The sequence below is a fragment of the Nerophis ophidion genome, linkage group LG06 (genome assembly GCF_033978795.1).
Source record: "Nerophis ophidion isolate RoL-2023_Sa linkage group LG06, RoL_Noph_v1.0, whole genome shotgun sequence".
Taxonomy (NCBI): Eukaryota; Metazoa; Chordata; class Actinopteri; order Syngnathiformes; family Syngnathidae; genus Nerophis; species Nerophis ophidion.
In genome coordinates, this window is record NC_084616.1 from 75,600,012 (window position 1) to 75,617,698 (window position 17,687).

The 17,687-nt window shown below is 41.9% G+C and overlaps 2 protein-coding genes across 2 annotated transcripts in view; both read left to right on the top strand.

Annotated features, from left to right (window-relative positions):
* Positions 1 to 4,908: 4,908 nt before the first annotated feature.
* LOC133553991 (DNA repair protein complementing XP-C cells-like) lies at positions 4,909 to 6,539 on the top strand. The gene is made up of 2 exons (XM_061902316.1): positions 4,909 to 5,938; positions 6,029 to 6,539. Exons 1-2 carry the CDS (start codon positions 5,822 to 5,824, stop codon positions 6,344 to 6,346), a joined length of 435 nt encoding a protein of 144 aa, XP_061758300.1. The 5' UTR covers positions 4,909 to 5,821; the 3' UTR covers positions 6,347 to 6,539.
* A 2,480-nt stretch (positions 6,540 to 9,019) lies between these two features.
* arih2 (ariadne homolog 2 (Drosophila)) overlaps positions 9,020 to 17,687 on the top strand; it is a 50,985-nt gene continuing 42,317 nt past the window's right edge. The window contains exon 1 of the mRNA XM_061904854.1: positions 9,020 to 9,178. The gene's annotated coding sequence lies outside the window, so the exon portion shown is untranslated. The remainder of the gene's footprint in view (positions 9,179 to 17,687) is intronic.

Below are 17,687 nucleotides of genomic sequence, written 5' to 3' on the forward strand. Positions count from 1 at the left end.
TTATTGTAAAGAATAATAAATACATTATGATTTAATTCTTCATTTTAGCTCCTGTTTTTTCGACAAAGAATATTTGTGAAATATTTCTTAAAACTTATTATATAATATATTCTGGCAAATCTAGAACATCTGTAGAATCAAATTTAAATCTTATTTCAAAGTCTTTTGAATTTCTTTTAAAATGTTTGTTCTGGACAATCTAGAAGAAATAATGATTTGTCTTTGTTAGAAATATAGCTTGGTCCAATTTGTTATATATTCTTACAAAGTGCAGATTGGATTTTAACCTATTTAAAACATGTCATCAAAATTCTAAAATTAATCTTAATTAGGAAAAATTACTATAATGATGTTCCATAAATATATTTTTTTATTTTTTCAAAAAGATTCGAATTAGCTAGTTTTTCTCTTCATTTTTTTCGGTTGAATTTTGAATTTTAAAGAGTCGAAATTGAAGATAAACCATGTTTCAAAATTACATTTTTTTTATCGTGTTTTCTCTTTTAAACCGTCCAATTAAGTGTTTTTTTCATCATTTATTCCGTACAAAAAAAACTTCCGCAAAAGGAAAAAAATGTACGACGGAATGACAGACAGAAATACCCTTTTATATATATATATATATATATATATATATGTATATATATATATATAGGCCCTGCGAAGAGGTGGCGACTTGTCCAGGGTGTACACCGCCTTATGCCCGCTTATTCCCAAAAGGGAGTAAGCGGTAGAAAATGGAGGGATGGGTGGATATATATATATATATATATATATATATATATATATATATATATATATATATATGTATGTATATATATATATTCGAGGGAATAAGCGGTAGGAAATGGATGGATGGATGGATATGTATATATATATACATATACATATACATATACATATATATCCATCCATCCATCCACCCATTTCCTACCGCTTATTCCCTTTTGGGGTTGCGGGGGGCGGTAGAAAATGGATGGATGGAATATATACATATATGCATGGAAATCTACAACTTTTTCCATGACATTATTTTTTTTTTGAAAACAGCATTTTTCCTATTTTCACCCAAACAATTTATAACATTTTTATTGAAAATGTGCTCCTTTTATAAAAAAAAAACAAAAACCAAAAAAAACATATTGTAACTTATAAAAGATGTCTCTTTTTCCCCATCATATATCCACACATCTATGCTATTTTGTTTAAAAAACGTCTACTTCTCCTTGGCTCACCAAAATATACAAAATAAAACTTGAAATAGATAATTACTATTTTTACCCAAAAACCTTTTTTTTTAAATTTCAACTTAGCGCCAATCCGGTATGTCATATCCGGTGTCACGTGACACACCTCGACACTGGTATCCTACCGCTACTATACTCCCGCTACCCGCCACCCGCTACCCCGCCTCTTCTATAACTCCCCCCCTTCCGGTTCCGGTTCCGTGTACGTCGTTTCCGGTTTTAAGAACTTGAATTAGGGTTAGGGGTTAGGGTTAGCAATATACATACATACATACATGTATATATATATGTATATAAATATACATATATATTTATATACATATATATATGTATATAAATATATATGTATGTATATTGCTAACCCTAACCCCTAACCCTAATTCAAGTTCTTAAAACCGGAAACGACGTACACGGAACCGGAACCGGAAGGGGGGGAGTTATAGAAGAGGCGGGGTAGCGGGTGGCGGGTAGCGGGAGTATAGTAGCGGTAGGATACCAGTGTCGAGGTGTGTCACGTGACACCGGATATGACATACCGAATCCGGAAGGGGGGGAGCTAGAGCTATATAGGGAAGCGCCAATCCGGTATGTCATATCCGGTGTCACGTGACACACCTCGACACTGGTATCCTACCGCTACTATACTCCCGCTACCCCGCCTAGCTCCCCCCCTTCCGGATTCGGTATGTCATATCCGGTGTCACGTGACACACCTCGACACTGGTATCCTACCGCTACTATACTCCCGCTACCCCGCCTAGCTCCCCCCCTTCCGGATTCGGTATGTCATATCCGGTGTCACGTGACACACCTCGACACTGGTATCCTACCGCTACTATACTCCCGCTACCCGCCACCCGCTACCCCGCCTCTTCTATAACTCCCCCCCTTCCGGTTCCGGTTCCGTGTACGTCGTTTCCGGTTTTAAGAACTTGAATTAGGGTTAGGGGGGGGAGTTATAGAAGAGGCGGGGTAGCGGGTGGCGGGTAGCGGGAGTATAGTAGCGGTAGGATACCAGTGTCGAGGTGTGTCACGTGACACCGGATATGACATAAGCTCCCCCCCTTCCGGATTCGGTATGTCATATCCGGTGTCACGTGACACACCTCGACACTGGTATCCTACCGCTACTATACTCCCGCTACCCGCCACCCGCTACCCCGCCTCTTCTATAACTCCCCCCCCTAACCCTAATTCAAGTTCTTAAAACCGGAAACGACGTACACGGAACCGGAACCGGAAGGGGGGGAGTTATAGAAGAGGCGGGGTAGCGGGTGGCGGGTAGCGGGAGTATAGTAGCGGTAGGATACCAGTGTCGAGGTGTGTCACGTGACACCGGATATGACATACCGAATCCGGAAGGGGGGGAGCTAGAGCTATATAGGGAAGCGTAAGCGTTTCACCTCGACACTGGTATCCTACCGCTACTATACTCCCGCTACCCGCCACCCGCTACCCCGCCTCTTCTATAACTCCCCCCCTTCCGGTTCCGGTTCCGTGTACGTCGTTTCCGGTTTTAAGAACTTGAATTAGGGTTAGGGGGGGGAGTTATAGAAGAGGCGGGGTAGCGGGTGGCGGGTAGCGGGAGTATAGTAGCGGTAGGATACCAGTGTCGAGGTGTGTCACGTGACACCGGATATGACATACCGAATCCGGAAGGGGGGGAGCTAGAGCTATATAGGGAAGCGCACGTGACACACCTCGACACTGGTATCCTACCGCTACTATACTCCCGCTACCCCGCCTAGCTCCCCCCCTTCCGGATTCGGTATGTCATATCCGGTGTCACGTGACACACCTCGACACTGGTATCCTACCGCTACTATACTCCCGCTACCCGCCACCCGCTACCCCGCCTCTTCTATAACTCCCCCCCTTCCGGTTCCGGTTCCGTGTACGTCGTTTCCGGTTTTAAGAACTTGAATTAGGGTTAGGGGGGGGAGTTATAGAAGAGGCGGGGTAGCGGGTGGCGGGTAGCGGGAGTATAGTAGCGGTAGGATACCAGTGTCGAGGTGTGTCACGTGACACCGGATATGACATACCGAATCCGGAAGGGGGGGAGCTAGAGCTATATAGGGAAGCGTTTGTTCTATAACTCCCCCCCCTAACCCTAATTCAAGTTCTTAAAACCGGAAACGACGTACACGGAACCGGAACCGGAAGGGGGGGAGTTATAGAAGAGGCGGGGTAGCGGGTGGCGGGTAGCGGGAGTATAGTAGCGGTAGGATACCAGTGTCGAGGTGTGTCACGTGACACCGGATATGACATACCGAATCCGGAAGGGGGGGAGCTAGAGCTATATAGGGAAGCGTTTCCCTATATAGCTCTAGCTCCCCCCCTTCCGGATTCGGTATGTCATATCCGGTGTCACGTGACACACCTCGACACTGGTATCCTACCGCTACTATACTCCCGCTACCCGCCACCCGCTACCCCGCCTCTTCTATAACTCCCCCCCCTAACCCTAATTCAAGTTCTTAAAACCGGAAACGACGTACACGGAACCGGAACCGGAAGGGGGGGAGTTATAGAAGAGGCGGGGTAGCGGGTGGCGGGTTTACCTTTTCAATATAGTCATTTTTTTCTCAAAAATTTTAATTTTTTAAAACAAATTTTTAACCCAATATAACATCCATCCATCCATTTTCTACCGCTTATTCCCTTTTGGGGTCTCGGGGGGCGCTGGCGCCTATCTCTTACTTAGACCCCAAAGGGACTAAGCGGTAGGAAATGGATGGATGGAATATATACATACATGCATGGAAATCTACAACTTTTTCCATGACATTATTTTTTTTTTTGAAAACAGCATTTTTCCTATTTTCACCCAAACAATTTATAACACTTTTATTGAAAATGTGCTCCTTTCATAAAAAAAAAAAAAAAAACATATTGTAACTTATAAAAATGTCTCTTTTTCCCCATCATATATCCACACATCTATGCTATTTTTTTTTTTAAACGTCTACTTCTCCTTGGCTCACCAAAATATACAAAATAAAACTTGAAATAGATAATTACTATTTTTACCCAAAAACATTTTTTTTTTCAAATTTCAACACACTGCGACTTACTTTTTCAATATAGTCGTTTTTTTCTCAAAAATTTGAATTTTTTTAAAACAAATTTTTAACCCAATATAACATCCATCCATCCATTTTCTACCGCTTATTCCCTTTTGGGGTCGCGGGGGGCGGTAGAAAATGGATGGATGGAATATATACATATATGCATGGAAATCTACAACTTTTTTCATGACATTATTTTTTTTTTTGAAAACAGCATTTTTCCTATTTTCACCCAAACAATTTATAACACTTTTATTGAAAATGTGCTCCTTTTATAAAAAAACACAAACACAAAAAACATATTGTAACTTATAAAAGATGTCTCTTTTTCCCCAACATATATCCACACATCTATGCTATTTAAAAAAAAAAAAAAAAACGTCTACTTCTCCTTGGCTCACCAAAATATACAAAATAAAACTTGAAATAGATAATTACTATTTTTACCCAAAAATATTTTTTTTTCAAATTTCAACACACTTTCAATACAGTCGTTTTTTTCTCAAAAATTTAAATTTTTTAAAAAAAATTTTCAACCCAATATAACGTCCATCCATCCATTTTCTACCGCTTATTCCCTTTTTGGGGTCGCGGGGGGCGCTGGCGCCTATCTCAGCTACAATCGGGCGGAAGGCGGGGTACACCCTGGACAAGTCACCACCTCATTGCAGGGCCAACACAGATAGACAGACAACATTCACACACTAGGGACCATTTAGTGTTGCCAATCAACCTATCCCCAGGTGCATGTCTTTGGAAGGGGGAGGAAGCCGGAGTACCCGGAGGGAACCCACGCAGTCACGGAGAGAACATGCAAACTCCACACAGAAAGATCCCGAGCCTGGATTTGAACCCAGGACTGGAGGAACTTCGTATTGTGAGGCAGACACACTAACCCCTCTTCCACCAAATATTTAACTTTTCTATATCATACTCTTCTCGTGTGTATTCCACTTAAATCTTGTTTATATTTTCTCTTCAGTATGGTTCTAGTAGTCCTTCGTAATAAACAACGGCAAGGTAATGGATATGTGCTTACGGTATTGTATTTTCCGGACTACAAGGCGCACTTAAAATTCTTTTTTTCCCCTCAAAACTCCACAGTGCGCCTTATAACCCGGTGCACCAAATATACATAATAATTCTACATTTGCTTACCGACCTCAAAGCAATTTTATTTGGTACATGGTGTAATAAGTGTGACCAGTAGATGGCAGTCAAACATAAGAGTTACGTGTAGGCTGCAATGTAATGGCGATATGACTCAAGTAAACAACACCAGCATTTTATATGTTCCATTAAAAATATAAAACATTACACACGGCGCTCAGAAATCTGTCAAAATGTTTTAGAAGCCGCACACTTGACGGATTGTCGGCGCATTAAATAATATACCAGTATTATTATGGTGTGTGTATAAGGTAAGACATTATCTTACTAATGCATTTGAACTTCTGGTACCTGCTGATCTGTATTTGGTATCTGCATAAAATGATATTTATGTAAATGAAATCCCATTTGTGCCACAGCACTGATGGCTACATAGTGTGTGAGGAGCACGAGGAGATCCTGAGGGCCGCCTGGGTGGAAGAACAAGAGATTCAAAAACAGAAGGAAAAAGAGGTGTGTGGGTGTGCTCTTTTGAAGGCATCTGTTTATGGCTGATTAGCTCCTCGCCCCAAACGAACCTCCACTTTCTCTCGCACTGTTCAGAAACGAGAAAAGAGAGTTGTCTCCAACTGGACCCTGCTGGTGAAAGGCCTGCTGATCCGAGAACGTCTTCAACAGCGTTACGGCAAGAAGGGCCTCTCTTCGACTAAAGCCGACGGGGACAAATGCGACGGACTTTCTTCGGACGAGGACACCGTGGTGGAGGAAAATCCCAGCAGTAAAACGGCGTCGGAGACCCTGGCTATGTCCTGGCCCCAAAACAGACAAACGGAGGAGGAGCAAGGAGGCGTCAGCGCTTTGAAGACAAAGCGGGACAGGAGAGGGAAAGAAAAACATTTGTTCCCCTTTGAGAAAGCATGAAACATTTTCACTTTGCACTTAACTCACTGGAAGCACTCCGAAAAAAAACAAGAAAAAAACAAGTTTTAGTGACGGAGACAACATGGTAATATACACTTTTCACACAGAGGCCACGTAAAAGAGGAAACTATTTTTGTATGTGAATGAATAAAAAAATCATGGTGGATGTTGTGATCATGATAGATGCATGAAACCTTTTTTTTTTTTAACAAAACTTTTCAGTACCTTTTTGAAGAATTACAGAGCTAAAATGCTGCAACGTCCATCCATCCGGGATGTGCTGGCGCCTATCTCAGCTGCATTCGGGCGGAAGGCGGCGTACACCCTGGACAAGTCACCACCAGCCAACACAGGTAGACAGACAACATTCACACTCACATTCACACTCTAGGGATACATTTAGTGTTGTCAATCAACCTATCCCCAGGTGCATGTCTTTGGAGGTGGGAGGAAGCAAACTCCACACAGAAAGATCCGGAGCCCGGGATTGAACTCAGGACCTTCGTATTGTGAGGCACATGCACTAACCCAGACCTGGGCAAATTAAGAAAAGTTACAGTACTTTATTGATACATATTCTTTCCAGGCTTATGAGGGCCAAATAAAATGTAGTGGCGGACCACATAACTACCGACCTGGATCCAACTTACGGTTCTTTAGCAAAAGTCTAGAACGGGGGTCACCAACCCGGTGCCCGCGGTCACCAGGTAGCCCGTAAGGACCAGATGAGTCGCCCGCTGGCCTGTTCTAAAAATAGCTCAAATAGCAGCACTTACCAGTGAGCTGCCTCTATTTTTTAAATTGTATTTATTTACTAGCAAGCTAGTCTCGCTTTGCTCGACATTTTTAATTCTAAGAGAGACAAAACTCAAATAGATTTTGAAAATCCAAGAAAATATTTTAAAGACTTGGTCTTCACTTGTATAAATAAATTCATTTATGTTTTTACTTTGCTTCTTATAATTTTCAGAAAGACAATTTTACAGAAAAAAATACAACCTTAAAAAGGATTTTAGGATTTTTAAACACATATACTTTTTTACCTTTTCAATTCCTTCCTCTTCTTTCCTGACAATTTAAATCTATGATCAAGTAAATTTATTTTTTTATTGTAAAGAATAATAAATACATTATGATTTAATTCTTCATTTTAGCTTTTTTTTTCTCGACGAAGAATATTTGTGAAATATTTTTTCAAACTTATGATTAAAATTAAAAAAACATATCCTGGCAAATCTAGAAAATCTGTAGAATCAAATTTAAAATGTTATTTCAAAGTCTTGAATTTCTCTAGAAATGTTTGTTCTGGAAAATCTAGAAGAAATAATGATTTGTCTTTGTTAGAAATATAGCTTGGTCCAATTTGTTATATATTCTAACAAAGTGCAGATTGGATTTTAACCTATTTAAAACATGTCATCAAAATTCTAAAATTATTCTTAATCAGGAAAAATTACTAATGATGTTCCATAATTTTTTTTTTTTTTTTTTTTCAAAAAGGTTCCTATTAGCTAGTTTTTCTCTTCATTTTTTTCGGTTGAATTTTGAATTTTAAAGAGTCGAAATTGAACATAAACCATGTTTCAAAATTACATTTTTTTTATCGTGTTTTCTCTTTTAAACCGTCCAATTAAGTGTTTTTTTCATTATTTATTCCGTACAAAAAAAACTTCCGCAAAAGGAAAAAAATGTACGACGGAATGACAGACAGAAATACCCTTTATATATATATATATATATATATATATATATAGGCCCTGCAAAGAGGTGGCGACTTGTCCAGGGTGTACACCGCCTTATGCCCGCTTATTCCCAAAAGGGAGTAAGCGGTAGAAAATGGAGGGATGGGTGGATATATATATATATATATATATATATATATATATATGTATGTATATATATATATTCGAGGGAATAAGCGGTAGGAAATGGATGGATGGATGGATATGTATATATATATACATATACATATACATATATATCCATCCATCCATCCATTTCCTACCGCTATTCCCTTTTGGGGTCGCGGGGGGCGCTGGCGTCTATCTCAGCTACAATCGGGCAGAAGGCGGGGTACACCCTGGACATTATATATATATTTATTAAAGGTAAATTGAGCAAATTGGCAACTGCTGGCAATTTATCTAAGTATGTATCAAACTGGTAGCCCATCCATCCATTTACTACCGCTTATTCCCTTTTGGGGTCGCGGGGGGCGCTGGCGCCTATCTCAGCTACAATCGGGCGGAAGGCGGGGTACACCCTGGACAATATATATATATTTATTAAAGGTAAATTGAGCAAATTGGCTACTGCTGGCAATTTATCTAGGCGTGTATCAAACTGGTAGCCCTTCTCATTAATCAGTACCCAAGAAGTAGCTCTTGTTTTCAAAAAGGTTGGTGACCCCTGCTGTATAGTGTGATGAATCCATTAAACATTTGATTTGACATTAAATGTGCAAAATGCGGTTGCGCATTTTGTATTGTGCTTAAAACAGCTATTAAAAAAAATCGATTAAAAAAAATGAAAATCGATTCTGAATCGCACAACGTATTCGATTCGATGCATATTTTTTCCCCCACACTCCTAGTAAATATGAATTCAAACTTTGGGGTAATTAAAAAAAAAGTGCATTTGAGTGACGTTCCAGTGGCGTTGATCGTTCTCCCTAACTTAAAACTTGGAAATTCCGACTCTCTTCGGTACACCTGGAACGCATCACGTTTTCCGCTTTAACAGCTAACGCTCAGAGCGCCTTTGTAGTCCCTTTCTGCCACCAAAAGACACTTTTCTATCGCGCCGTGGAGCGGACTCCCGCCGCACTCTGAGGTGAATATCACGAACTTTATACAGTATTATAAACACAGCTTTTTTTCCCAAAGCGTTTAAGTGGAATGCCAGGTAGCTGAGGGCCTTGTTTACATGCCAAATCCTCGGATTTAAGAGGCGTAAAAGCACAACGATGACGGGCTAACAACCATCCCAGCTGTAATATCTTAAAGTCCTAAAATAACGTGTTTTTAAAAAAATAATTAATTTGTGGTAAAGTTACTCTTTAAATTGTCTTTTTATTGCTTTTGTGTTGCTGCATGACTCGATGTAAATGTTGCCAAGCTAATCCGGCTAACACAAATTAGCCAGTCGATGTCAGGACTGTGAGGCGTTCAGGGTGTACTGAAATAAATGTGTAAAAACAACATATTTGTTTAGACTTCATCTTGAACACATCATTCTCCCATCCCCCGTCCTCTTAGCACGCGTTATAAAACTGTGCTGAGTCGCTGTGATACATTAGCTTAGCAAGGATGTGTGTCACCCACTTTAAAGAGCCTATTTTTAGCCCGGGCGTTCGGCTGGCACCATGAGGACCGCCTGGCTGGATCACCCGGACTCTTATCGGGGGACTTTTACTTTTTAAACCCCACCCTACTACTGCAATGAAAAGAAAAAAATACATAATCCAGTCCATGTCATGGGGCACACATAACAAGAGGATCAATTCTCTGAGGCTTTTATTTTGGGAGTGTCGTCATTGTTTTATAATTACACCCAAACACACTACTGAAATGAGATGTTATTTAAACATTGTTCACAATCATGGCCACCAGCAGCGAGAGCGATTCGGACAGAGAAACAACGAAAATTACACCCAAACACTCCTTAAAGGCCTACTAAAATGAGATGTTCTTATTCAAACGGGGAAAGCAGGTCCATTCCATCTGTCATACTTGATCATTTTGCGATATTGCCATATTTTTGCTGAAAGGATTTAGTAGAAAATATCGACGATAAAGTTCGCAAGTTTTGGTCGCTAATAAAAAAGCCTTGCCTGTACCGGAAGTAGCAAACGATGTGCGCGCGACGTCACGGGTTGTGGAGCTCCTCACATCCTCACATTGTTTACAATCATGGCCACCAGCAGCGAGAGCGATTCAGACAGAGAAACAACAAAAATTACACCCAAACACACTTCTTAAAGGCCTACTGAAATGAGATTGTCTTATTCAAACGGGGATAGCAGGTCCATTCTATGTGTCATACTTGATCATTTCGCGATATTGCCATATTTTTGCTGAAAGGATTTAGTAGAAAACATCGACGATAAAATTCGCAACTTTTGGTCGCTAATAAAAAAGCCTTGCCTGTACAGGAAGTAGCAGACGATGTGCGTGTGACGTCACGGGTTGTGGAGCTCCTAACATCTGAACATTGTTTACAATCATGGCCACCAGCAGCGAGAGCGATTCGGACAGAGAAACAACAAAAATTACACCCAAACACACTCCTTAAAGGCCTACTGAAATGAGATGTTCTTATTTAAACGGGGATAGAGGGTCCATTCTATGTGTCATACTTGATCATTTTGCGATATTGCCATATTTTTGCTGAAAGGATTTAGTAGAAAACATCGACGATAAAGTTCGCAACTTTTGGTCGCTAATAAAAAAGCCTTGCCTGAACTGGAAGTAGCAGACGATGTGCGCGTGACGTCACGGGTTGTGGAGCTCCTAACATCTGAACATTGTTTACAATCATGGCCACCAGCAGCGAGAGCGATTCGGACAGAGAAACAATGAAAATTACACCCAAACCCACTCCTTAAAGGCCTACTGAAATGAGATGTTCTTATTTAAACGGGGATAGCAGTTCCATTCTATGTGTCATACTTGATCATTTCGCGATATTGCCATATTTTTGCTGAAAGGATTTAGTAGAAAACATCGACGATAAAGTTCGCAAGTTTAGGTCACTAATAACAAAGCCTTGCCTGTACCGGAAGTAGCAGACGATGTGCGCGTGACGTCACGGGTTGTGGAGCTCCTCACATCTGAACATTGTTTACAATCATGGCCACCAGCAGCGAGAGCAATTCGGACAGAGAAACAACAAAAATTACACCCAAACACACTCCTAAAGACCTACTGAAATGAGATGTTCTTATTTAAACGGGGATAGCAGGTTCATTCTATGTGTCATACTTGATCATTTCGCGATATTGCCATATTTTTGCTGAAAGGATTTAGTAGAGAACATCGACGATAAAGTTCGCAACTTTTGGTCGCCAACAAAAAAGCTTTGCCTGTACCGGAAGTAGCCGACGATGTGCGCGTGACGTCACGGGTTGTGGAGCTCCTCACATCTGAACATTTACAATCATGGCCACCAGCAGCGAGAGCTATTTGGACCGAGAAAACGACGATTTCCCCATTCATTTGAGCGAGGATGAAAGTATGGTGGATGAGGAAAGTTAGAGTGAAGGACTATCCATCCATCCATCTTCTTCCACTTATCCGAGGTCGGGTCGCGGGGGCAACAGCCTAAGCAGGGAAACCCAGACTTCCCTTTCCCCAGCCACTTCGTTTAGCTCTTCCCGGGGGATCCCGAGGCGTTCCCAGGCCAGCCGGGAGACATAGTCTTCCCAACGTGTCCTGGGTCTTCCCCGTGGCCTCCTACCGGTTGGACGTGCCCTAGACACCTCCCTAGGGAGGCGTTCGGGTGGCATCCTGACCAGATGCCCGAACCACCTCATCTGGCTCCTCTCGATGTGGAGGAGCAGCGGCTTTACTTTGAGTTCCTCCTGGATGGCAGAGCTTCTCACCCTATCTCTAAGGGAGAGCCCCGCCACACGGCGGAGGAAACTCATTTGGGCCGCTCGTACCCGTGATCTTATCCTTTCGGTCATGACCCAAAGCTCGTGACCATAGGTGAGGATGGGAACGTAGATCGACCAGTAAATTGAGAGCTTTGCCTTCCGGCTCAGCTCCTTCTTCACCACAACGGGTCGGTACAACGTCCGTATTACTGAAGACGCCGCACCGAGTCCTTCACACGAGTGAAGGACAAGAAAACAAAAAAAAAGACTATACAGTTGGAGCGATTCAGATGTTATTAGACACATTTACTTGGATAATTCTGGAAAATCCCTTATCTGCTTATTGTGTTAGTAGTGTTTTAGTGAGATTATATGGTAGCTGAAAGTCGGAGTGGTGTGGTGACCGCCAGTGTCTCCGGTGGGAGGAGGTAAGAGAGTCCGCAGCTGCAGGAGGACGCAAGCTCCGCTCATGTCTACGGTAAGAGGCGACGTTTTACCAAAATTTTCTCACCGAAACCTGCCGGTTGACACATGTGGTCGGGAACCATGTTCGCTTGACCGCTCTGATCCATAGTAAAGCTTCGGGAATGTAAACAAGGAAACACCGGCTGTGTTTGTGTTGCTAAAGGCGGCCGCAATACACCGCTTCCCACCTACATCTTTCTTCTTTGACTTCAGCTTTATTAATTGAACAAATTGCAAAAGATTCAGCAACACAGATGTCCAGAATACTGTGTAATTATGTGATTAAAGCAGACTACTTATAGCTTGGATCGGGGTGGAAAAAAAATGTCCGCTACAATCCGAGACGTCACATGCACGCCTCATCATACGCGTCATCATACTGACATTTTCAACAGGACACTTCATGCGAAATATAAAATTGCAATTTAGTAAACTAAAAAGGCCGTCTTGGCATGTGTTGCAATGTTAATATTTCATCATTGATATATAAACTATCAGACTGCATGGTCGCTAGTAGTGGCTTTCAGTAGGCCTTTAACCCTTGTGTGGTGTTTGGGTCTGTGGGACCCCGTTTTCATTTTTAATTAAAAGAAAAATGATACAATTAATACATTTTTTTCGGCCGTTTACCCCGGGAAGTCCTGTGGGGAGTGCTCAGAGAGTATGGGGTACCGGACTGTCTTATTGTGGCGGTCCGCTCCCTGTATGATCAGTGTCAGAACTTGGTCCGCATCGCCAGCAGTAAGTCGAACACATTTCCAGTGAGGGTTGGACTCCGCCAAGGCTGTCCTTTGTCACCGATTCTGTTCATAACTTTTATGGACAGAATTTCTAGGCGCAGTCTGGGTGTTGAGGGGATCTGGTTTGGTGGCTGCAGGATTAGGTCTCTGCTATTTGCAGATGATGGCTTCATTTGGCCGAGATCTTCAGCTCACACTGGATCGGTTCGCAGCAGTGTGAAGTGACACCTCCAAGTCCGAGTCCATGGTTCTCGCCCGGAAAATGGTGTAGTGCATTCTCCGGGTTGGGGAGGAGATCTTGCCCCAAGTGGAGGAGTTCAAGTACCTAGGAGTCTTGTTCACCAGTGAGAGAAGAGTGGATCGTGAGATCGACAGGCGGATCGGTGCGGCGTCTTCAGTAATGTGGACGCTGTATCGATCCGTTGTGGTGAAGAAGGAGCTGAGCCGGAAGGCAAAGCTCTCAATTTACCGGTCGATCTACGTTCCCATCCTCACCTATGGTCATGAGCTTTGGGTTATGACCGAAAGGATAAGATCACGGGTACAAGCGGCCCAAATGAGTTTCCTGGTCTCTCCCTTAGAGATAGGGTGAGAAGCTCTGCCATCCGGGAGGAACTCAAAGTAAAGCCGCTGCTCCTCCACATGGAGAGGAGCCAGATGAGGTGGTTCGGGCATCTGGTCAGGATGCCACCCGAACGCCTCCCGAGGTGTTTCGGGCATTTCCGACCGGTAGGAGTCCACAGGGAAGACCCAGGACACCTTGGGAAGACTATGTTTCCCGGCTGGCCTGGGAACGCCTCAGGATGTCCCGGGAGTGGCTGGACAAAGTTGTTGGGGAGAGGGAAGTCTGGGCTTCTCTGCTTAGGCTGCTGCCCCCGCGACCCGACCTTGGATAAGCGGAAGTAAATGGATGGATAATTCATTTTTGACTGTGTTCTACTCTTCCATGTCAGTAGGTGGCAGCCGGCAGCTAATTGCTTTGTAGACGTCGGGAACACGTCGTCTGAGACGATGAGGGTTTGCCGTCATATCTAATGCTTAAACCCAAAAAATTAACAGAAGGCGAGTGCCCCTAAGAAAAGGCATTGAAGTTTAGGGAAGGCTATGCATACATCTCGATATTTTGCCTTAGCCTTGAATGAACACTTGATACATATAATCACAGCAGTATGATGATTCTATGTGTCTACATTAAAACATTCTTCTTCATACTGCATTAATATATGCTCATTTTAAACTTTCATGCTCAGTTTTAATGTCTTCAGTGACTATTTACAATGTAAATATTCATGAAAATAAAAAAACACATTGAATGAGGTAAGTAGGTAGGTTGGTAGGTCTTTATTGTCATTGCAACAAGTACAACGAAACTTTTCAGCACAAACCTGTTCAAGATTAGACAAACAAACAGTGTACAGGCTTACAGAACGAGAACGCTGATGGGTCACCATAAGGCGCCCCGTAAAAGATGGGAAAAAGGTAAACGCTGGGGAAGGTTGAGTAAAAAAAAAAAAAAATCCAGACTGGGCTCCTAAGGGGGCCCAGTTCGGAGTGAGAAAAAAACCTCTATAGCTAAGCACATATACATACTACAACATACATCTCGAGATATCTAGCAACAGAGGGAAGGTAGTTCAAGGTCATGGTGGTAGGCCGCAGCTCTCAGGCGCTGACCATCCATTCATCACCCCTATGGGATTGCGTCGAGGGCATTGGATTGGGGGACAGGAGGGTGTATGTGTGGCGTATATTTTTTTTGTGGATGTGTGTGTGTGTGTGTTTGTGTGTAAGCCCATGGTGTGTCTCTGTTCCGCGGCCTTGATGTATTTGCCGTCGCTAGTCCAAAGTTCACAACAACAGGTGTATGTCCATGAGAGACAAAAAAAGGAGTTTGTTGTGTCTTCCTGCAGTGATCTTCGGGAGAGTCTCGAACCCAGCGAAAAAATCCAAGTTAAAATGCTTTGTATGCGAGTGAAAATTTAATTTGCCTTTCACTCTAAAATTGTCAATGACTGGTCCTCAAAAACTGCGGGGTAGACAGTCCGATGTAATCCACAGTTCTTCCCGCATCCTCCAATCATTTGTGGCAGCTTTGGGCTACTTTGAAGACTGCCAGCAACTTGCAAATTTGTCGACAAACCATAGCAACGCTTACTCCAATCAGCCGATGTCCTGTTGTCATAATTCCGAATAGGTGGATATCTTCACGTTCTCGAATGAGAAAGTATGTCCAAACTTTTGGCCTGTACTTACTGTGTGTAAAATATAGACTATGAGAAAAATATATTTAAGGGAAACTGCACTTTTTAAAAATGTTCCCTATCGTTTTGATTGATTGATTGAGACTTTTATTAGTAGATTGTACAGTATATATTCCGTACAATTGACCACTAAATGGTAACACAAGAATTAGTAGTTCAACTTGACCTTGAACTACCTTCCCTCTGTTGCTAGATATCTGGAGATGTATGTTGTAGTATGTATATGTGCTTTGCTATGGAGGTTTTTTTCTCACTCTGAACTGGGCCCCCTTAGGAGCTTAGTCTGGATTGTATTTTTTTACTCATCCTTCCCCAGCGTTTACCTTTTTCCCATTTTTTACGGGGCGCCTTATGGAGACCCATTAGCGTTCTTGTTCTGCCCCCCTGTTTGTCTACAGGTTTGTGCTGAAAACAAAGTTTCGTTGTACTTGATGCAATGACAATAAAGACCTACCTAATCAATTCATTTGGAGAACACGTTCATAATCCTTATGAGAGAAAATAACGCATTTTAACTTTTTTTGGCATTTTAATGTGCAAAAATCAACTAATTCTAGGTGGCTAGCAATGCTGGCAATGGTAGCAATCAATTCTGCCTTGAAATCAGTCTAAAAGTGCATCCAAAGACCGCCAATAACACTTCATTTACGTTCCGTAACCTGTATAGCAACCAAGCTGTGGTGACATTGTTGCTGTAGGGCAGTAGTTCTCAACCTTTTCTTCAATGATGTACCCCCTGTGAACATTTTTTAAATTCAAGTACCCCCTAATCAGAGCAATGCATTTTTGGTTGAAAAAAAGAGATAAAGTAGTAAAATACAACACTACGTCATCAGTTTTTGTTTTATTAAGTTGTATAATAGTGCCAAATATTGCTTTTTTGTAGTGGTCCTTCTTGAACTATTTGGAAAAAAGGATGTAAAAATAACTAAAAACCTGTTGAAAAATAAACAAGTGATTCAATTATAAAGATTTCTACACATCATCAATTTAAAGCGCCCTCTTTGGGGATTGAAATTGAGAGCCATCTGGATTCATGAACTCTTTAACATCAATATTTATATATTATATCATGTTAGACCCGCTCCACATCCATTTCTTTCCTCCTCTCCAAGGTTCTATGTGGGCCTACCGAGGATGTCGTAGTGGTTTGTGCAGCCCTTTGAGACACTAGTGATTTAGGGCTATATAAGTAAACATTGATTGATTGATTGAATATTTATGGAACACAAAAAATCTAGTTGCCAACATTGAATATTGCATTGTTGCATTTCTCTTCACAGATTATGAACTTACATTCATATTTTGTTGAAGTATTATTCAATAAATATATTTATAAAGAATTTTTGAATTGTTGCTATTTTTAGAATATTTAAAAAAAATCTCACGTACCCCTTGGCTTACCTTTAAATACCCCCAGGGGTACGCGTACCCCCATTTGAGAACCACTGCTGTAGGGGCCAACACTGAAGTACTGTTCCTAGCTTAGTAAGCCGTGAACTAGCTTCTACGTCGGCAGCTGAATGGCTTTTGAGTTTTTAATACACAACACAATGCGTCAGGACACCAATCTGTAATGACTGAAAAAGGACAAGATAGACTTTGTTTTTGTCTCTCATAATAACTGTGAACGATATGCAAAATTCCCCCCAAAAAGTGCAGTTCCCCTTTTGATATCTTACAAATTGAGCATTATTTGAATTTTTTTTTATTGGAATTGAGTATATTCCCCAGCGAGACAGTCCATTCACAGCAATTCCCTTAACTGCAGTACAGGTGTGCGTCTCCCTATCCCCTTAAAGCTAAAGCTTGTTCTGCTAATCCTCTAAAACCCTCAGACACATGGCCTTCATCCCGCACATGTTCAATGCAGTACACTGCCAAGATAAGGACAAGAATAAGACAACTTAAAACCGGTGGAGATATGGCTACGGGAGGAGGTGTAACATTGTAAACAAGTTAATGCATTGTGAAAAATGACCACTTTTAATCTCATCCCTCACTTTGCGGCTGTAAGGATCGATTAAGCACGGTTGACACGTGGATGACGCATGTGTCCTTACTTGAGGCTCAGTGTTATTTTGTTGTAAGGTCATGTTGTTATCACTTAGGGCAGTGAGTCCTCATGTGTAAAGGGCATGAGGTGGTCGTGATGCAACTGCTAGCCTTTTCATTTAAGTTAAAGAACCAATGATTGTCACACACACACACACACACACTAGGTGTGGCGAAATTATTCGCTGTACTTGACCCATCACTCATGATCACCCCCTGGGAGG

What these genes read in the sequence shown, in the direction of transcription:
- LOC133553991 (XM_061902316.1), top strand. Translation starts at nt 5,822, where the DNA reads ATGAAATCCCATTTGTGCCACAGCACTGATGGCTACATAGTGTGTGAG. An exon ending in AAAAACAGAAGGAAAAAGAG is followed by an intron (nt 5,939 to 6,028) that starts GTGTGTGGGTGT and finishes CGCACTGTTCAG; the next exon opens with AAACGAGAAAAGAGAGTTGT.